The sequence below is a fragment of the Podarcis cretensis genome, assembly GCF_951804945.1.
Source record: "Podarcis cretensis genome assembly, chromosome: 6".
NCBI classification, from domain to species: Eukaryota; Metazoa; Chordata; class Lepidosauria; order Squamata; family Lacertidae; genus Podarcis; species Podarcis cretensis.
Genome location: NC_137175.1, coordinates 16246665 through 16269154, shown reverse-complemented (window position 1 = coordinate 16269154; position 22490 = coordinate 16246665). Strand labels below are relative to the sequence as shown.

General features: G+C 42.0%; 1 protein-coding gene across 1 annotated transcript in view; it reads left to right on the top strand.

Moving 5' to 3' along the window:
• Positions 1 to 377: 377 nt before the first annotated feature.
• RTF2 (replication termination factor 2) overlaps positions 378 to 22490 on the top strand; it is a 55640-nt gene continuing 33527 nt past the window's right edge. The window contains exons 1-5 of the mRNA XM_079979859.1: positions 378 to 533; positions 1917 to 2011; positions 2116 to 2209; positions 2758 to 2897; positions 3956 to 4034. Coding sequence (XP_079835985.1) covers positions 465 to 533; positions 1917 to 2011; positions 2116 to 2209; positions 2758 to 2897; positions 3956 to 4034 — 477 coding nt within the window. The 5' untranslated portion in view covers positions 378 to 464. The remainder of the gene's footprint in view (positions 534 to 1916; positions 2012 to 2115; positions 2210 to 2757; positions 2898 to 3955; positions 4035 to 22490) is intronic.

The following is a 22490-nucleotide window of genomic DNA, read 5'->3' as shown; positions in this document are numbered from 1 at the left end:
TTCTCAAGGAAGTTTGCCTAGGCTGCAGCTTTACTGCGATGCAAACACACTTTGGGGCCAGGCCCTTACTTTCAATTTGCAGGGGCCTGGATAAATGTTTGTGGAAATAGCAAGCTAAATCCTCCAAGGGAACAAAAACTCTTTGACAGAATGTCTGGTTTTTACAACGACTATTTTAAACGTGTAATGCATTTTATTGTATTCTGCTTCGCGTATTTTATCTTTTTTGCAATGGCTTCGGCTGCACCAAATAAAACAACAGCCGCACCGAATCACCGAAAGCATTCCGGGAAGTGCATTGCTGGTTGCCAGGTTGCCCTTGGCAACGCCGGCCGCCTACGTCATCTCCCCTCGCCCTCCCCATTTCCCGTTCTGCGCCGGAAATGGACGGCCTCCGTCGCCCGGAAGCTCCTTTGTTTTGGAGGAACCCGGAAGTTCGGCAGCGGAGTAGCTGAGGGAGAGAAATGGGTTGCGACGGGGGGACGATCCCCAAGAGGCACGAGCTGGTGAAAGGGCCCCGCAAGATCGAGAAGGTGAGGCCGGGAAAGGCCTTGGCTCTGGTCCTCTGGGATAGAGGAAGGGTGGGCCGGAGGGCGCGCTGAGGCCTTGGGGGGCCAAGGGAAAGATGGTTTTCGGAGACGGCGGGGTAGTCCCAGCCTCAGAAGCTGCCGTGAGGTAGCTAAGCTTTTGGGAAACCTTTGCCACAAAGGAAAAGAGTGGGTGGACAAAGCATAATGCCTTTTGCAGGAGTGATCCCTCTTTCTGAACGGCTGTTAAGGATGTGTGCTTCCCGCCAGACCCCTCCTTGTTTTACCTTTCTGCTTTCCCTGTCCCTTTGACTATTCTGTTGCACATCTCAATAACAGATGTGGTCTGTTCTGGAGGGTCCGCACTTGCAGCAGCCCTCCGTTCTATCTTTCAAAAACACAGAAAAAGAAGCTGGCACATTCAACACAGGGATGTCTTAACACAGGGATGTCCAACAGGTTGATCACGAAGCTAAACAACTATGTTGAAGCCTCCCCAGAAAAAGCTCATCAACTGTGGGTCTTCCTCCCTCCCAAAAAGCTCAACAATTTAGATTATTCTCCCCCCCCAAAAAAAAAAATAGCTCAACAACTTCGGGTCTTACACCCCAAAAAAACTCAACAACTTTGGTCAATTCAATGGGTAGATCACTGCCAGTGTTTTTATAGTGGGAGTAGATCGCAGTTCTTGGGACATCCCTGACTTTACATATTACTTCACTGCAACCACATGTTAAGTATGGTGTTGCTGATCTTCATGCAGCTGTCATCATGAAGGATCGTACTTGGGTTGTGAGATGTTAACATGCTCATGAACATGAATCATAGAACATTATCATAGAAGGTAAAATGGGGGCAGAACTGAGTGAAAAGGGCCCTGTCAGCATTTAAGAAATTGGAGGGGCACATTTTTTTCTTCTCTACCCCTTTGTCTGAGGGTTGTGTTCTCTTGGGGTTGTTTACTTCCTTGAGGCTGGGCTGTGTGTCATGAGAGCTTTCTGACTGCTCTGCAGAATGCTGGTGAGCAAATGTTTGACACAAAATCTTAAAAGACAATGAAGATTCAGAAATTGTTTTGTCTGAGTAGCAACCTTTGACTAAACAAAGAAAATAATTTGGGGTTATTTTCTTCCATTCCCAGTGGGTTTTCTTTTTCTTCTCTTTCTTAAATGAAATTGCCCCAAAGCATTTCTCCAGTTGCTTATATTGGGTCAAAACCCCCTAGAAAGCTCTGATCATCTTTGTCGTTGCCAACTCTCTTTCAACTCATTTCAAACTGGTGTTTGGGGGTTTCACATAGAAGGGGAAAGCATAATGGAAGATGTCTGTAAAGTTTTTTTCTTTAAGAATTTCTTTCACAAAATGTTAATAATTTTATGTATTCCTCAGGTTGACAAAAATGCAGAATTGGTGGCCCAGTGGTACTACTGCACTCTGAGTCAAGAAAAGTTGAGCAGGCCTATAGTCGCTTGTGAACTTGGCAGGTAGGATTACATTTTTAAACTCCTTTTCAGTGAAACAATATTAATTTCTGAATAAATTGCAATCATGAAGTTTACCGAGTTTTACAGTATATTTTCTATTACAGACTATATAACAAAGATGCAATCATTGAATTTTTGCTGGATAAATCTTCCGATAAAGTCCTTGTCGAAGCAGCATCCCACATCAAGAGTATTAAGGTAAATTCACATGCTTGTAATCTGTCTGAACTTTTCTAGATATCAGAGCCTACAACTATTAGGCATAATTCAGAGAAAGTTTATTTTGTATAATTCCTTAATACAAATCCTATTGATTTTAATGAAACATTGAAGCTCCTACTTTCTCTAGCAGGCTTCTATTTTTTTAAAAAAACATTTAATAGTTCTATTAAATTGTTAAAAAGTAACAACGGAATAATTTCAATTAAAGCTCAGTATGCAGTGCCTAAGTACCAATAATTTAAAAATTGCTTGCTATGTCTTGTTGTCTCTGTCAGGTGAGTTGCTATTTTAGAAATTAACCAGGCTTGTAAGAGTTGAGTAGATCTGTGGCTAGAAAAGCAATTCATTTCCATTGCTTTTTTTTTAAAGAAACCTTCAGTCAGGAGTAGGAATTTAACCTTGAATGTTTTGCAAATGGTTTTATTAATATAGAATGATAAAGGGAAGAACTGCATTATTTCAGGAGGTCACTTCAACTTGCTTCCATTTAAAAACTTGTGTAAGAGACTTTTATTTCCTTTCAGAACGTCATAGAATTAAATCTCTCAGACAATCCTGCTTGGACTGGTGACAAGGGGAATACAAAAGGGGATAAATATGAAGACATCCAGAGTGCACGTTTCATTTGCCCTATAGTTGGGTTGGAAATGAACGGAAGGCATCGGTAAGTATTTAATATCCTGTGTGGTGGAGAAAAATTACTGTTCTTAGATGGTTAAGCAAGTTTTCAAAGAAACTAACTGCCACTGATTTCAATGGGGCATGCTACTTAGGAAGGTGGGAGTGGAATCACAGTCTGCTGCTGTCCTGTGGGGCTCTGAACAGGAGCATGATGTGCAGATATGTCACATGCACCCCAGTATTGTGCATGCTTACTCAGAGGTATCTCTCTCCCTGTGCTCATTAGGAATTACTTCCTAGTGAGTATACATAAGCCTTCAGGATTAATGACCAAAATCTAGACACATTAAATAGTTTGCTATGAGAAAAATCAAACCTTATTTGAATATCAAGGGACAACCTATTCAGGTCAAGTTGGGAAGCTTCTAAAGGCCTGCATATTGTAAGTTTTATCAGCGTTAATGTCATTGAAGAATATGGAAATGCCTATGAAATTTGAGTATCTGTAAAACTAAATATGTACTGTACTGTGACAGCACATGTTTGGCTTTTATTGCTTGCTTACTGAAATGGGATAGTTCTTACTACGTTAATGAATGAAGATTTTGCAGAGGCCTTTTCTTAATATGCACTTCCTGTGTTAACCACATGGGGGTGTTTTGGGATACACAGGCTAAATTGTCTGCTGGGGACAAATGGCAGTAACAAATGGATTATTATTATTATTATTATTATTATCACTTTTCTTTTGCATTCTTGTATGACTTGAAAAATTTTGCTTATAAATTCTGGCCTTGATCCAGCTAAATTTAGTTCGGATGTGCAGCTCATCCTATATACGCTCGAAATGTTACGTTCCACTGAGTGTGATAAGACTAAGTGTGTATATAACTGCAGCCTGGGTCCCATTAAAATAATTAATACAGGTTAGCCACAATTATCTTACACCCCATTGCTTACAGCAAATCTATACATGCTTACTCAGAAATTACTCCCGGTTAAGTGTGCATAGGATTGCAGTCTTAGTTAGAGCTGTCTGTAGCTTCATTGTTGCCTGTGTATTTAACCTCTGAACATCATTTTCTCTCTGCTTTGCCAAAGATTTTGCTTTCTACGCAACTGTGGGTGTGTCTTCTCTGAACGTGCTCTCAAAGAAATTAAAACTGAGGTTTGCCACAAGGTAAGCTTTGTCCCTTTCTCTCCTCTCCCTCCAGCTTTCTAGTATATGTTTGTGCTGCATCCCAGCCCAAAATTACTTTGAATTAAGCCAGGGTTGTGGAACTGGATTGTCCAGAGGGCCAGATCTAGAAGTGCCCTGCTCTCTGGGGGCCACTTTGGCAGGTGTGTAGGGAGTGTATCTGATCCCTGCTGAAAGCAATGCAACAGGGTAATGTGTTACATTCAAACAGTGCAGAATACAACCTGCAGCTGCAAAGAAACATTGAATTTAGCACTGTTTGAAACCATAGCTTATACCTGTGCTTTACCTGGTGTCTTATGACATCAGGCAGCTGACAGATGGGTATGATTTTGCCTAAATGACCTGGTGGGCGAATTGAGAAGGCCTGGTGGGCTTAATCAGCCCCACAACCAGATACTCCCCAGTGCTGACTTAAGCAGTCTTATAAACATACATAACTAGAGTCTACTTTGCAGCTCTTGGTTTTCTCTTTCATGCACATGTGCACTCAAAGAGAGGACACAATTTGTTTAACCCAGGGGGACTTTGGGGTCCTGTTTTCAGTAGACTGGTGAAAGTCATTCAAGTGTGTATCCTTTTACTGTGCCCCAGACTGACATCTCATTTTCTCTGTCTCCTCAGAGCTAAGAATTGGTCTTTTCTTTTTGTCTCTCTTTTTGTCAGTGAGAAGGTGGGTCTAGGGTGAGGTCTGTTGTGTTTGTTTTATGGCAGTCATAGGTTCAATTTAATGACCTTTTGTTCCTTGCAACTTTGTGATTTTGTAAAGTAATGTGAAAAAGTCATTGTTATGCATGTCGAAATGAAGCCAGCAGTGACCGATTCAGTCCTACCACAGAGAATACTGTGGACTTTGGTATAATGATGCTTTCTTGGCTTGCTACATTGAAAAGTCAATAGAAACTGATCTATTGATGTATTGATTCCTTTTAGAGCTGGCTGTTCCACTTGTGCTGGTTCCCTTTCTTGTTCATGGCAGCCAAATAACATTAAAACAGGCCTAAACAAGTTTTCTATGCTACTTTCTGTTGGAGCCCACTTGACTATTAAGTGATATCGAAAAGGAAATATGAGCTGCAATGACTGTTGGAACATCAATAGTTGTATTATATAACAATGGGCATACTGCCCATAACAATAAATCTTTGTGCAGTGGTTATCTTATAACTCGTAGAAGTTCGGCTTTCTACTGCGAATCCTGATCAGTGTTTGTTTTAAATGAAAACTGGATTTGCAAGAGTCATATTTAACACAGCTATATATATGAGCCCCATGACTGAGGATAAAAGAATGTAAATTGTGCCTGAAAAGTTTCCAAAAATGGCAAATGTGTGTGTTTAATGTCTTCACCCTGCAAATCTTTCAAGTCCAGCCTTTCAAACCTACCTGCCCACTGCTACCCAGCACTAGATAAAGATCTCTCAGTGGCTTTTCTCTGGAGCCCACCCTCCTCCGGCTAGGTGGACAACTAACAGCCTTTGTGGCCATAATGTGAGGCTTTCTTCCAAGACGTGTTTGCTTGGTGTCATGGTTAGTACCTTATAGGCGCCAGGCAAATGCTATCTTTTCCCTTTGAGCTTTTAATGGCACTTAATTACTTTGTTGTTATGGGACGCAGGTCGCGCTGTGGGTTTGCCGATCGAAAGGTCGGCGGTTCGAATCCCTGCGGCGGGGTGCGCTCCCGCTGCTCGGTCCCAGCGCCTGCCAACCTAGCAGTTCGAAAGCACCTCCGGGTGCAAGTAGATAAATAGGGACCGCTTACCAGCGGGAAGGTAAACGGCGTTTCCGTGTGCGGCTCTGGCTCGCCAGAGCAGCGATGTCACGCTGGCCACGTGACCCGGAAGTGTCTCCGGACAACGCTGGCCCCTGGCCTCTTAAGTGAGATGGGCGCACAACCCCAGAGTCTGTCAAGACTGGCCCGTACGGGCAGGGGTACCTTTACCTTTTAATTACTTTGTTCTCCCTCTTGAGCATAGTTTTTTATCACTTGTTTTACTGTTGGCCTCCTTTTTCTGCTGTTTTCTGCTGCATTTTTATTGTTTCGTGGATAATGGTTTTATTGTGCCGTATTATTGTTCATAGCCACTGATAAGATGAGATATAAATTCTGAAAACAAGCCTTTCATTCTTCGTCCTCTGCGAATAAGTCCAATGTCTACAAGTCACATCTGGTCCTTACCCATTTTGGAATTCAGGGAAATTCAGATTAACTAGATTTATTCACATCCTATATACCAGGGGTCAGCAAACCTTTTCAGGAGGGGACCAGTGCACTGTCCCTCAGACCTTCTGGGGGGCCGGACTATATTTTTTTGGGGGGTGGGGGAATGAACGAATTCCTATGCCCCACAAATAACCCAGAGATGCATTTTAAATAAAAGGGCACATTCTACTCATGTAAAAACACGTTGATTCCTGGATTGTCCATGGGCCGGATTTAGAAGGCGATTGGGCTGGATCTGGCCCCCAAGCCTTTGTTTGCTTACCCATACTATATACTAATAGTTAACTTTTTCTTAAAGTGCTGGTCTTTATGTAACCCAAATGGCACCATTTATGTCTAAGAAGTTCAGCAGGTTCAGGAGGATCCCAAGGTTTGCAGAAGTACCATATAACACCTGTCTTGAAAGTCCTACATTGGCTCCCAGTACGTTTCCGAGCACAATTCAAAGTGTTGGTGCTGACCTTTAAAGCCCTAAACGGCCTCGGTCCAGTATACCTGAAGGAGCGTCTCCACCCCCATCGTTCTGCCCGGACGCTGAGGTCCACCGCCGAGGGCCTTCTGGCGGTTCCCTTATTGCGAGAAGCAAAGCTGCAGGGAACCAGGCAGAGGGCCTTCTCGGTAGTGGCGCCCGCCCTGTGGAATGCCCTCCCACAAGATGTCAAAGCGATAAACAACTACCTGACATTCAGAAGACATCTTAAGGCAGCCCTGTTCAGGGAAGTTTTTAACGTGTGCTATTTTAGTGTATTTTTGGTTTCTATGGAAGCCGCCCAGAGTGGCTGGGGAGGCCCAGCCAGATGGGCGGGGTATAAATAATAAATTATTATTATTATTATTACAAAATAGTGTTGGTGTAGAAAGACCCCTAAGCTGAGGAAACACATCCTTGTTAGAACTGAGCATGCTCAGTAGTCATGGAATACTGACTTATTATTGGGGGAGTGGAAAATATGGGTGTATGTGTGAATGGAATGAAGTATCTCAAAAGAAGGCATGGCTGGCTGGTGCACTACACCAGGGGTTGTCAACCTGGCCCCTACCGCCCACTAGTGGGCGTTTCAGGATTCTAGATGGATGGTAGGGGGTTCTACGGCACAATCTGAATCCTCCTTCCATCGAGCACTGGTGGGCGGTGAGGAAATTTTACCATCAAGAAAGATGCATTAGTGGGCGGTAGGTATAAGAAGGTTGACTACCCTTACACTACACTGTTTTAATGCAGATCCCACTTGTTTATTTTATGGTTTTGTTTGCAGGATAGAAGCTAGGCGTGCACATATGTGGGGTTAAAGATGCCAAAGATTTCTTCTCACCTTTCCCCTGCGCATTAAACCCTGATAGGCATATTTTCAAATGAGCAAGGACAGTGGGGTCAACAAAGTTAGCTTTGCCCAATGACTCATGCACATGAGCTGTGACCCATACAAAGAGTTTTTAAATTGACTCTCTTCCAGTGTGACCACCAGCAACAACAAAACCCTCTGGAAACATTAATACTTCCTTTTATCTTAGGTTTTGTGTATGGGAGAGAGTAGTTGCACTAAGTAGTAAGGGAAGGTCTGCCAAAGCTTCTCACTCTCAGTCTATGATGGAATCAGTCTCTCTTATCGGACACCAGTGTGCATTTACATGCGTGTGCATATAGCCATTCTTATCTTGATGTCAGTTCATCTGAAGACCTGGCCTTTTCCTGGAAAGTCAAGATCTGGTGCCCTACATCCAAGGGCCAGATGTGTTGATTCATCTTCTCTTCAAGATCTTATCAAATGTAGCACAATCAAAATGGTTCTTGGATTTTCTGGTAAATTTTTGTGTGTGGGAAGGTTCCTCCCAAAATTCCTTAATGCACATGACACAAAGTCCCAGTGTGAGTTTGAAAACATTTTTCCTGCTGACTCTGTTTACAATGCCTCCTATGGTGGCTCACAAAAATCATAAAAACAATATCACAGGATCATAGAATTGTAGAGTTGGAAGAGACCCCAAGAGTCATCTAGTCCAACCGCCTGCAGTGCAGGAATCTCCGCTAGATCAAACATGACAGGTGGCCGTCAGTTACAATAGAGCACAATCTTAAATTTTATTTTATTTATTAAATTTGCAAGATTAGTATCGCACCTGTCAAAATGGTCCACCTCTTGCCTACTTCCCCAAAGTTGTTACAATCATAACATGAGGAGGAGGGAAAACCTAAACATCTTGAGCTACTTGCAAGAAATGTGGGATATAAAATGGACTAGATATATGTAAGTTCTCTCTGAATTGGGATTTTCAGAGCTACATAGGTTATGTTAATGCACCGGTGTTCAAGAATTCTTAAAACTGACAAGTTTTTTTTTTAGAACTGTCTGGTTTGCACCTCACTTTAAACCAGTTAAGTTTAAGCTTAACTATGACCAAGCAGTGTGCTGATGCATCATTCCTGTGCTAGGCCAAATGGTTGCTTAGTTCCCAGCAGCACAGCTGGAGGAGCAGCAAAGCAGCTATAATTTTAGCCCCACCAACATGCTACATGTTCACCTTTCAACCATGGTGCAAACCACCCAAGGTTTAGCAGTTGGTCACTGAGGGTGCTCTGTGAAACTTGAATTTTATGTAGACTTGGGCTGATTTATTGGCAGTTGACTACGTTCCTCTCCCAGCACTGGAATGTGAAGGCTTTTAAAATTGAGGTGTTAACTGAGGCTTGTTACCGCTCACGAGGTGACTGTTGTTGCAGCAGTCTTTCCTACAGTTTGGTAAAGGAGACTGGCATTATTCCCACATTGCAGATGAATGTGGGCTGGGGGTGGAAAGAGTATAGCAAGGAGGCTGAGAAAATAGAATTTCCTCAAGGCCGCCTGATAGACTGAGGTCTCCTGCTAGATAATGATTATCTCCTAGTTCCTTTTGTAACTTACTGTACCTCCATAAAGCAAGGAGGAGATAAGGCAAAAGAACAAATAGCATTAAGGAGGTCATAATATAGCCTTCAAATGATATGGGAATGATAAGCCCTTTTGTGGCATGGTAGTATCAGCTCAACCTCAGGGATCTAGATTTCTGAAGGTCTAGTCCAGGCCATTTTCTTTCTGATCAATGGAGAACAGCCTTTACCAAAGGTGTCATGGGCTTTGAAGACACTCAAACTCAGGGTGCAAGGGAGAAACGTGATAAGAAGAGGGCACACTTGGCAGATCCACACTGTGATCAACTCCTGCCCGGAAACCAATGTCCTCACTGTGGAAGGATATGTGGTTCCAGAATTGGCCTCCACAGTCACTTAAGGACTCATTGTTAAAACTGTGTTTATGGAAGACAATCTTTCTTTCTTACTTAAAAGGTAAAGGTAAAGGTACCCCTGCCCGTACGGGCCAGTCTTGACAGACTCTGGGGTTGTGCGCCCATCTCACTTAAGAGGCCAGGGGCCAGCGCTGTCCGGAGACACTTCCGGGTCACGTGGCCAGCGTGACATCGCTGCTCTGGCCAGAGGCAGAGCCAGAGCCGCACACGGAAACGCCGTTTACCTTCCCGCTGGTAAGCGGTCCCTATTTATCTACTTGCACCCGGAGGTGCTTTCGAGCTGCTAGGTTGGCAGGCGCTGGGACCGAGCAGCGGGAGCGCACCCCGCCGCAGGGATTCGAACCGCCGACCTTTCGATCGGCAAGCCCTAGGCACTGAGGCTTTAACCCACAGCGCCACCTGCGTCCCATTCTTACTTACTTACTCGGCTACAAAGAAAGAAGAAAGAAGCCCTCATGGAGTCAAGCTCTCATAGACTTCTGTGCCAAAAAGTTTCCAAGTGTATACTTCCAGGCCTGTCTATGACCTTGCTGAGCTGAGAAGGTTGAATTGAAGCCAGTGTAACCTCACGGAAGTTAGTAGCAGCATATAATTGGCTTTAGGTTGGTTTGTTTTTTATTTTAAGAAACTCTCAAAAACTCAGCTTTTCTTTCCTACTTACAGCAGCTTACAGTAAGCAGTGAATCATGATGTAAAGTAGGGAATTCCAGTGTAATCTAATACTTCGGCATGCTTCATATCTTCCTGCTTTGCTCAGTGCCTCTAAACATTTTCCAGGCAGGCCAGTGAGGCAGGTTGAGGCAGCTGTCCCATCCACTGCAGCCTTTTTGAGATGCTGTGCTTAGTCCTACCTGTCAGAAAGCTTGCAAAAACTGGCCAAGATGAAGTATCTGAACCACCTATGTCCCAGGTGGACTGGCATAGCCGCCTCTCTCTCCCCTTGTGTCGGCAGATGGCTAGAAACATTCTAGACAAACTGGAGGTCAGGAGGTTACACAGTGTAGTTGCTCTGTAGGATTCCCTACCACCACCAAAACTGATTAGAATAGTTTCTACAGCTCCGGCCACAGGATAGACTGTGACAGACTTACAGATCCCTATTGAGCATTGGGACTAGCAGGTATTGCTGTTGCCTGCACACAACTGGATTTCGTGGTCTCCTGATCACAGACCTACTGGGAAATGGGAACTGCAATGGGAGGGCATCAACATGGTCCTGAGGGTTACAGGAGTGTTGTCGATCAGGCTTAAGAGTAATTGTCCCATATTTAGGTTCAAATTGTAAGGTTTAATGCAATGGTGGGTTTGTCTGTATTACTGTCCAACAGTTATGGCCTTTTAAACCAGTACATTTTTAATCCAGTGTTTGCTAATAATCTGTCCTGCCATGTGCAGCGAAGTTTTGTATATAATAGCATCCTTCACGTTGTTTCTGACATTTCATTGCAATGATAGTTTTGGTTTCTCATAAGTGTATAATCAAGGAGGTGTTGTGCATGTGTTTGCTCCTTGTAAATAGACATGATTAGAATGAATTTTTGCTTATATGTAGAGGCTGAAATTTTGAAAGCAATCCAAGAAGCCTAGTCATGTAATAGTTGGATGAATGAGTCTCCTCAATTTCATCTGCCAATCTTCCCTGAAAACACTGCCATAGACGGCACAGAAATAAAAGAACAATTAAGGAATGTTGTAGAAAGTTAAGTGCTAATCCACAAACTGCTTAACCTTCAGTAGTCACAGTGATAATATATCAGTGATAATATTCCGAAATGATTGCCTGTCTCTTGTGTTTAGGGCTGCACCATGAATCAAAACATAGGGTCCAAATAAACATATTTGTACTTAAATTCTATATCCCAGTGATACTTGTTTGAAACAACTGAAAACCAGTTCTTATTTTCAAATAAATACAGTACCTTTGTTTTCAAGGCTTTAATATTTGTAGTTCCCGCACCCCTGATTGGCCTTAAAGAACAACCTGCTCATTTCGTCCAAAAGAATGTGGACAGCAGTATCATATTCAGACATCAATACACCAAAGTATCTGAAATCCCTTCTCGGTTTCTTCTGCTCTATTGTTAAAACTGAAAACAGACCACAGATTACCCACAGAAGCAAGATGAGGTATGACAAATGAGGCCAAAGGGAGTTGGTTGCTAAGTTTCTGGTAGTTAATGTTTTGTTTTTTATTTAAAGCAGCAATTAGCTTTATTCCCCAGGTGTTCCTCCTCCTTTAAGTATATGCTGAGACCCAATACAATACCTAGACCCAATACAGACTTGTTCAAAGCAAGAAATAATAATAATACATATAGTAATCTACATTTCTTTGATATGGCATATGTAATTTATGTGCAGCAACCCTTTGCATTGCCCTCAACATTCTAGCTACAAATGGGCTTTTTTTGACAGCTAAGTGTGGGTGTTGTGACTGTGGATCATAAGCTCCACCACAGACTTCATTACTTAATACAACAGAGGATAATTAAGTGTTCTTGTTTTATTCATTGCCTCCTTTGCACACACACCAGGATTTAGATTAAAGTTCATTGTTGTTATCACTCAGCACTCCATTCCTCACTTAGATTAAGTCACTTGATCCAGTTTGTGTCGTTTCGGTACTTCATGTCCCGTGACTTTTCCTTTATAGAATCTCCATCACCTATATGGTAGGGACTATCCAAAAGTTGCTACAACTCCCAACACCATTAGCAAGTATGGATGGGAGTTGTAGTTTAGTAATACCTGGAGGACGAAAATCTTCCCACGCCTGATCTACAGCATTGGCTTTAAAAGTTGGTAGTATTTTTGAAGCTGTCTAAACCTGTATTCTAAAGGTTAGTCGGAATATTAGGTCTATAACCCAGGGAGTTTTACAGTATTTCCTAAGAAATCCTGGGGTTTCTCAGAATCTTAACAAGAATTAAGAGTGGAAAGAGGTTTTTCCACATGACAGCTTGCTCGCTGCTGTCAGTCATACCTTAAAATGTGCAGCCTTAGGGCATGCCCTGTTTATGTGAAGTGACGATGCGATCCAACAAGTCTTGCTACTGCCCTGTGAATGGAGTGTATCACTGAACACTTCCCAGAATGTTCTGCAACACACAAGGCTTCTATGGCAGGAAACTCTTAGCAACACTGTTAGTAGGCAATCATAGCCCCACAATGTAGATCTTAATGAACAATCTTCATTCAAGTTGTAGTTTTATCCATTTTTAAGAACAGGTATTGACTCCCAAAGCAGCTCATATTGAAAGAGAGAAACAAGGTCCTGCCACCAGTTGTATAAATGAAAAAGGCAAAGTATGCTAGGGAAAGTGAGTGGAGAGTAAAGGTAAGGTAGAGGAGGCAGAACAGTTCTTCGGGGCCAGAACAAAGTGGTGAGCATTTTTATCCAGTTTGGGCCAGGGTGACCTTCCCCTTGAAAAACAAATTGATGTTTCTTTTTTCATTAGTTGATAGAAAGGTGCCAGAATGTCTTTCCCATTTTGTTTCTTCATTCCTAGGCAACTGGCAGTTCATGCCAAATGTTATTTCAGAAAAGGAACAGAGGTGGGGGACGACAGCTCCTCCTTTGATTTGTGAATGGGACCATGCTGGTCTCCCGTTTGCCAAGATGCAATTTCCTGAATTTCCTGGTTGATGACAGGGGTTAAAGTATACTGTTGTCAGCTCTGCAATGCCAGGGCTCTTTTTATGGATGCAGTGTAAATATAGGAGCGGTGGGCAGCCCCAAAGAGTGCTGTATAAGCAACATATAGCATATTTCAACATTTAGAGACTTGTAAGTCATTCATACTATGAAGAGACAAATTATAAATTTTTTTGAAGTTCTCTGAAAATTTAGAAATCAGAAAAAATCTGAGAAGGGATCTAATATTCACCTTCACCCTGCAGAGCGTTTGTTTTGCAATTGCTTTTCTCTGGAGTGCCTGTTCTCTTCATAGAAATAATCATAGAATCATAAAGCTGGAAGGGACCACAAGGGTCATCTAGTCCAACCCCCTGCAATGCAAGAATCCTTTGCCCAATGTAGGGCTTGAACCCATGACATTGAGATGAAGACTCATGCTTTACTGACTGAGCTATGCTCCCCATGTAGACTGGATTGTGTAAACAAAGTAGTCTGTGGCAGAGCCCTGAACGATAAATGGTCCTGACTCAGTGGGTTTTGTGTAGGTGTATTATGGGATGGCTTTTTGATCCCATCCAATTCCAATTATAATTTGAAATCCTAAATCTGAATGTAGTGCTGTTTGCATTCCATGATTCTATCCAAGTGTAGAATCTGAGCAGGGCATGATGTGAAAATTGGCATCCTGAGAATCTCCACTTTTTCTTTTTTAAAGTAAATTTCTATCTTTATGGCTAAGAAGACTAACTTCAAAAGTGGGTGGGGGGGTGAAACTTCAGCTGTCAGAGGTAGAGCAGATGATTTCAAATGATTGGGATAGTGTGTGGGTTGGTGAGAATCTGTTATAGATAAGATCATGACCTTTTCTTGATTAGCTTAAGCAAAATAACAGAACAATCCTTATTTGGCGTTTATTTTTTGGGATGGGAAAAATCTACCACAACATATATTTTCTCACTTAAAAATAATGTTTATATATGTACAGAGTTTTGTGGATTTAATGGATAGATTAATTTATTAAGACTGACATGATCAATTAACTTTAATTGGGTGATATTCTTGCCAACAAGCCAAGCATGCTTAATAACTTCCTTGGAAGATAAGTCTTTTGCTAGGCAGCCAGTTCACTCAATCATGAGCTTTTGTCTTGGTTGGCTATATATTAGTATATATTATTATCTGCCCATTATCTGACCTTGACAGATTAGAGAACTGGGCCAAAACAAACAAGATGAATTTTAACAGGGAGAAATGTAAAGTATTGCACTTGGGCAAAAAAAATGAGAGGCACAAATACAAGATGGGTGACACCTGGCTTGAGAGCAGTACATGTGAAAAGGATCTAGGAGTCTTGGTTGACCACAAACTTGACATGAGCCAATAGTGTGACGCGGCAGCTAAAAAAGCCAATGCAATTCTGGGCTGCATCAATAGGAGTATAGCATCTAGATCAAGGGAAGTAATAGTGCCACTGTATTCTGCTCTGGTCAGACCTCACCTGGAGTACTGTGTCCAGTTCTGGGCACCACAGTTCAAGAAGGACACTGACAAACTGGAACGTGTCCAGAGGAGGGCAACCAAAATGGTCAAAGGCCTGGAAACGATGCCTTATGAGGAACGGCTAAGGGAGCTGGGCATGTTTAGCCTGGAGAAGAGGAGGTTAACGGGTGATATGATAACCATGTCCAAATATATAAAAGGATGTCACATAGAGGAGGGAGAAAGGTTGTTTTCTGCTGCTCCAGAGAAGCGGACACGGAGCAATGGATCCAAACTACAAGAAAGAAGATTTCACCTAAACATTAGGAAGAACTTCCTGACAGTAAGAGCTGTTCGACAGTGGAATTTGCTGCCAAGGAGTGTGGTGGAGTCTCCTTCTTTGGAGGTCTTTAAGCAGAGGCTTGACAACCATATGTCAGGAGTGCTCTGATGGTGTTTCCTGCTTGGCAGGGGGTTGGACTCAATGGCCCTTGTGGTCTCTTCCAACTCTATGATTCTATGATTCCATAGTGAAACAAGCTTCTTCCTTAGAAATTCTGTTTATTCTGAGTTTCTTATTAAGCACTTTAACAAAATGTAGTAAGGCCCAGGCTAATAAACAAGCAATCTTAACAGCATTACAGCTGGGACTGTTGACATGTGAAAAATTTCAGGCATTGGTGTATGACGTATCAGCTTTATAATGTACAATGGCAGATCCAGCTTATGGGAGCAGTGAGTGTGCAGTCCCATGGAAATTATAAAGTCATGGAAAGTGCATAATGCAGAAAAAAGTCCCTTGAGGTGAATGTTCCCGGGATAGCCTGAAGGGATTCTGTACCTATAGCTGCTTGTTGTGCACAGTAATAAGCATTTTTCAAAATGTCACTTAAGTCTACAGTGCTGTGAGAAGTGGTGGATGGCATAAAGATTTCTGTGAAGGCAAAAATGTGTCCTGTCTTGAATAGGAGAAGGAAGGTCCATGTTACCTAGCTTTTATTTGTTCAGATAGCTGTTCTGCACCCGTTGTCCTCTTGCTGAGAAATAAACTGAAAGATTTTAAGCATTATTTCAGGAGCAGGATAATAGTTAATGGATTGAATTTGATGGTTTTCTTTTTAACAACAAACAGAATCCCTACATAGTCTCTGGCTGTAGTGAGTTCCAAAATACAGCTCTCCATCTGGGTGTACAAAGATGGGGAACAGTCTGAAGACACATGAGAATACCACTTTGCTGGAGCAAGCAGCTCTGGGTCTAGCCAGTGCCTGTATAGGTAGCTGTCTGAAAACCATGTGTACACTACATTGGGTTCCATGATGTTAAAATATAAATAATAAAGAGCATTGCCACAAAATTCTTGTCTAGGCAGCAATCTGATCATATACATACTTATTTGGAGGTAAGTTCTGGGGTCTTTAGAACTCTCACAGAAGTGTGCAGAAGCCTGGAGCTGTGGAAACCAGGGAGTTGCATTACTTTAGAAACATGTGTAGGTATAGATGAGGGGTGGCCAATGTTTTGGGCTCCAGATGTTGTGGACTTCAGTTAGCTCTAGCTAGCTGGACCAGTGGTCAGGAATGACGAGAGTTGTAGTCTAACATATCTGGAGGACAACCAAGTTGTCTACCTCTGAGATGAATAGCTATGGGAATTTTGTGTGAAGATGTGTAGTATGCCCAAAAGATACCATATCAAGGACATCTGATCTTCTTTTCCTTCCTCCCTTCTCTCTTTTTCCTGATCTGTTGCTCATTTGTTTTAGACAACTGTAAATGCAGATTTCAAAGAACCAAGGTATTTTAATTTGGAGAATTTTTTTTTACAAAAGAAGGTTGAAATTGCAAGGACAGTGTTGAAGAACAAAGGGGAGATTGCAGTATTAAGCAGGGATGAATAAGACAGTGGTGGGATAAACCATTTCAAACAGATTCTTCTTTGCTGCCATGGTTTTCAGAAGCCTTATTCTCTTTTCTAGTCTCCTGTTTGTATGGTAGAATTGTATTTTAAAAATGCTTGTGTGTGAGATAGTTGTGAATGGTATGATGGGGAAGAGCGATAGCTTAATGGTTGAAGAAGATGTTTTGTATGCAGAAGGTCTTGTGCTGAACATGTCTAGCTTAAAAGGATATCTGGCAGTAAGACTGAAAAAAACAAAGAGCCACTAATAGTCAGCATAGATAATACTGGGTTACATGGATGACTAGTCTGTTGGTATAAAGTAGCTTTCAGAAATATTGTGGAAAAGATTACCTTTCTCACAAAGGATGAATAGTTTCAGCAGCTAAATGTTAGTATCCACATTCTTTCTTTATACTCTCTCTCTCTCTCTCTCTCTCTCTCTCTCTCTCTCTCTCCCCCCCCCCCCCCTCCTATTGCATGTGGAACACCCTGCTCTTCTATTCTGCAGTCCCTGGGTTCCATGCATCATCCTTAATGGCATGCTGGTGTTCATCACTACAACCTCATAAGATTAAGATTCCCCATCTAGTTGTTGCTGTGCCTTTTGAACCCAATCATTCCCAATGTTAGGGCCATAGCTCTGGAGTCCATGTCACATTGGATGCTGGGTGTTCTGGCATTCTTACTGGAGCTGCAAGGCCTATTTCCAGCCCCTAAAAATTGCCTGAAGCCATCACCTGTATTAAGCCTGCTTTACCAGAACTGCCTGTTGGAATGCTTTTTTCCTCCATCACCTTCAGGCAGCTGGGTCGCGTTCTTGATGTGGTTGAACAACATTTTATCACGTATGAGATCTTTGCAGGTACCACCTCAGCCTCAATGACTGCTCCAGTTCTTGTTACAGATAGGTAGCCGTGTTGGTCTGCCATAGTCAAAACAAAAAATTCCTTCCAGTAGCACCTTAAAGACCAACTAAGTTAGTTCTAGGTATGAGCTTTCGTGTGCATGCACACTTGTGTATCTGAAGAAGTGTGCATGCACACGAAAGCTCATACCTAGAACTAACTTAGTTGGTCTTTAAGGTGCTACTGGAAGGAATTTTTTGTTTTGCTCCAGTTCTTGTACATTGTAATTATTTATATTTTGATGGATTGGTCCTCGATATGGCATGCAACAGAACACAGTAACAGAGTGAAACCCCCCCCCCCACATGCAACCCATACTCCTTAGCCTTTTCTTCTTCCAAAGATGTCCTGCAAGGCAGCAGAGGTTTAGGATCAGAGTTCTCCTTCTCCTAGATGGGCTACCTTCCCAGGTTGATGAGCCCCATCTATCCCTCACTTCCATCTACAGCACATGCAAAAACCACCTTCTTGAGTCTTATCTGCTCAATCTGCACACAGGGCAAGCCTCTAACTCACCAATGAGGGTTTGAGGCTCATCAGCTACCCTCACCTGGTTTAGCCAGCCAGTTAAAGCTGTTTCTGGAGTGTGGCCACTGTCACATGCTGACAGCTTCTAGGAGCCACAGGTGAGAGCTGAGTGCAGGGTGGGGACCAAAGGTGGACAAGCTACCCCAGAAAGAGCACAGCATGTCCCCCAGCAGAGGTGGTACCCCTCCCCTAACACCCCATACACTCAGCCTTATAGTGAACCTTGTTGATGATTGAACCTGGAACTTTCTCCATGTAAAGTAGGTGCTCTCCCACCAAGCTGAGCTATAGCCACTACAACTCATTGGCAGTGCCTGTCCAAAACCCAAATCAATTGATACATCAAAATAATTTGAGAAGCAGAAGTTTATTAAATTGGTTCGTTGTAACTACATATTCTGTTGCTTATTTGCACCACTACCTCACTGTGATACTAAACATGAATGTTGTTGCTAGGCTGCAAGCAGAGGGCAAGGGCTGGGGCAGACTTTGGATTCATTTTGTAAATGCATGTTCAGAAAAACAACTGAAGCATGAGTAGCATTGATGCGTATCAGTAGAAGGAAGGAAGCTCTGGATGAGGACAACGCTTGTCCTATCTAATCTAATTATTGTACTTTGCTCAGAAGCTGTACCAGTTGCTAGGCTCTCTGAAGGGATGCAGTGACTCACCCTCTTAACAATTTTCCATTTCCCCCTCCCCCCAGTTTGCTGAATACACACACACACACACACACACACACACACACACAGAGCCTTTATCTCACTGTAACTAGGCTATGGTTGAAACATCTCCCTCCATTAGTATTTTGAAAGAGAGAGAAGAACCAACTGTTTTTTCAACTTGCAAACACTTTCTTTGCGATGTGGGATGGAACCACTTCGTAGCAATTCCCATATTGGCCTGGTCTGCATGTCACAATGAACCATAGTTAAAATAAAATATGATTTAATGTGATGGTTTAATGTGATGTGTGCACTGGGCCGTTGTGAATATAAAGTCAAAACAAGCCATTTCTTGCCAGTGGTCACCAGCCAAGTAACTTGTTTATGAACCTGAGTAAAATGCTAGTGTATTGAAGAAGCGCAACACACTTAACTATTTCGAGGGAGCAAAACAAAACACTTCGGATGGAACCATATGTAGTTTGCTTCTGTACTATTTCCAGTGTCTCCCCTAGTTTCAGCCTAAAGATCAATGCGTTACAAAATGATATGTACATGGGAAACAAATGAAGACCCAGTTAAGGCTTCTGCAGAGCAGAGTTCACCTGTGAACGTCTTTAGATTTATCGTTGCTGATGTAGTGGTTAGATTGTTGAACCTGGGAGACTACTGTGTAGCCTTGAGCCAGTCACTGCCTTTCAGCCTAACCTACGCCCAGAGTGGTGGAGGTGGGGATCAAATGAAGAGTGGGACAACCATGTTTGCAACCTTGAGCTCCTTGGAATAGAAATAAAATTAATAAATGTAATTAATTAATTAGTTGCAGGTACATCTAATGAAATGAAATCACAAAGACTTATGCAGCAGGTTTGAATGTAATCTTAAGCATTTTGTTTTGAAAAGAAGATTTATTTCATCTTATCATAATGCACACTTTTGCATAGGTTTCTGTCTCTTTATTATTTATTTACAGTATTTATAGCCTGCTCTTCATTGAATGTTTTGAATCCCGGAGTAGGGAACAGAATAATAAAAAATTACACAAAAAAATACAAAATCATATTAAAAAGTCCAATAAACAAGTTAACAATTCTGTCACAAAGTGGACAAGCAGCAAAACAACGACAAAAATTAAAATGTCACATTTAACCAAATTCCTAGGTAAAAAAACAAAACAAATACAAGACATTCAGACAAGAAATTTTTCCTCATTTGAGATGGTGCAATATTTGAATTTCTATACAGATATACTGAACTTGGTGATAACAGCTATTACATACGTGCTATGACTTTAAAAAGAAATTGTGCAAAGTCTTTTGTTATGCATGGAATTAATTTGTTGGCTGCCATGCATCATGCTGTTTCCTTTCACATAATCATATTCCTGTAACAGGCAGCTAGGATAATTAAGTGAACAGCACAACCCTAGTAAACAGCAATGGATATGATAAGTTGTTTGCAATCTGTATAGTAGTCCATCTGGAATCGATAAGGTGCATACAGTAAAGCTGATCACATGTTTATGACATCAACTATTTTAAATCTCATTAAATATTTGTTCTTTAAAAAAAAATTCACAACACTAGCAGTGCTATCCAATACATGCCTACTTAGAAGTAATTAAGTTCAATGTTTTGTTCAAGTATATTATCTTCTTAACAGAGCAGTTGACCCAAGCTAAATGTAGACTGTTCTGATTTTTTAAATCAGTTCTTAAATCAAACTTTTGTGAATTGGAGGTTTTGATTCATACACTTGGATGCCACTGGGATCCACATTTGTTTCTCTTGATTTAAATAACAATTTACAGAATTTTTGAATTTTAACAAGAGGGCTGTAATAGCCATGGTCACATGATCTCCTTGGAATCCTGTTTCTTGTGGCTGTGGTGAGAATCTTTGCTTTCATGTTATGTTTCTTTAGCTGTCTCAGTTGCCTTCATGAAGGCAATATGCTCAAAAGGCTCAGTAATTGGAAGGTGAAGGCGTTTATTCCTTGCTGCATTTCTTATTTTATTCTGTAACTGGGTTTCACAGTCCCTGTAGCACCAACAAAAAGTGGCAAAAGGTAATTGGAATTGCTGCCCTACTGCTCACCACATTCTTGCCAATGGTGTTGAATATCAAATGTATGTACAGTACAATATCTGGTTCACTGATGTGCATCTTAGTTGCCCTGGGTTTCCGGTGCTTGGTTCCTTTGGAAGGGATGCATCCATACATGGGTTTCCACCATTAAAAAGCTCTTGGTAGGGGGATCCTTCATAGCACTCTGTTGCCTTCTTCCACATAAGTTAATTGCTCCCACTGATAAAGTTTTGGGCGCTACCGTTGGGGAAAACATAAAGGTAAAATGTGCTCCCTTTCCCCTGACATTGGACAGGTCCCACTCAATTTCCCACCTATGCCTGTAACCTCTCTCCACTCACTACTTGGTTATTTCACTCACTACTTCTCAGTTGCAACTCCTTTGTTCTTTCCTACAGAAGAGGTGTTCATTTTTATTTATTTTTATTTATTTTATTTATTAATTTTTATAAGGGGGTGGAATCATGAAAAGCTGGGATCCTGCCCCAGATTACCATTAAACGGCCTCGGTCCAGTATACCTGAAGGAGCGTCTCCACCCCCATTGTTCTGCCTGGACACTGAGGTCCAGCGCCGAGGGCCTTCTGGCGGTTCCCTCACTGCGAGAAGCCAAGTTACAGGGAACCAGGCAGAGGGCCTTCTTGGTAGGGGCACCCGCCTGTGGAACGCCCTCCCACCAGATGTTAAAGAGAAGAACTACCACCAGACTTTTAGAAGACATCTGAAGGCAGCCCTATTTAGGGAAGCTTTTAATGTTTAACAGACCACTGTATTTTAATACTTTGTTGGAAGCCGCCCAGAGTAGCTGGGGAAACCCAGCCAGATGGGCAGGGTATAAATAAATTATTATTTTATTACTACTACTACTACTACTACTACTACAGGACATCCAGTCACTAAATTCAGAAAATAAATACAGCCCATCACACTGATGGACACTTTGCTAGTGTCCTAACTAGTGTTTCAGTGGCTTTCCTTTGATTTTTCTCTGTTCTCGACCTTGATTCTAAAACTTAGCAGGGCGGAACTGTTCGACAGTGGAACAGACTCCCACAAGAGGTGTTGGACTCTCCTGCCTTGGAGGTTTTTAAGCAGGTTGGGTGGTCATCTGTCATGTTGAGATTCCTGCACTGCAGGAGTTTGGGCTAGATGACTCGTGGGGTCCCTTTCAACTCTACAGTTCTATTGATCCATGATCCAGTGCTGGTTCCCACAAGAAAGCCAGCATTATGGTCCCTTGCTTGAACACCCTTGTGAAAAGAGAAACATAACTGAAGCATTACAGTGGTTTGTTTAAAAAGCTAATTTCAAATTACTGATGTGCGTGAGAAAAGTCCCCACCTGCAGTCACAGCTTTCTGCCAGTTTCTATAGCTTAAATCTAGTCAAAATATCAATTCCACCCCCCACCTTGAAGTAAGTGTGGTACGTCAGTGATTCTCTACAAGATATGAAGCATATAAGATTCATATCCTGATGTGTGTGGGTTTTTTTTTTAATGCTATCTTTTAAAAAAAATACTTGAGAGAGCTAGGGACATGGGGGTTAGTTTCCCAAATAAATAGCAGAGCAGATGACTGGTCCTGAGGTTAGAGGTTATTTAAAATAAACTCCACTGCCAAAGAAAATTCTCGTGGTTGTGGGAAAATGTTTAATGGCTTGTTCTGATGACTTTCTGCTTAAGCTGCAGGTCAAAGCAGTAGGAGGCCTGGCTACTTTTTCACTGTGGT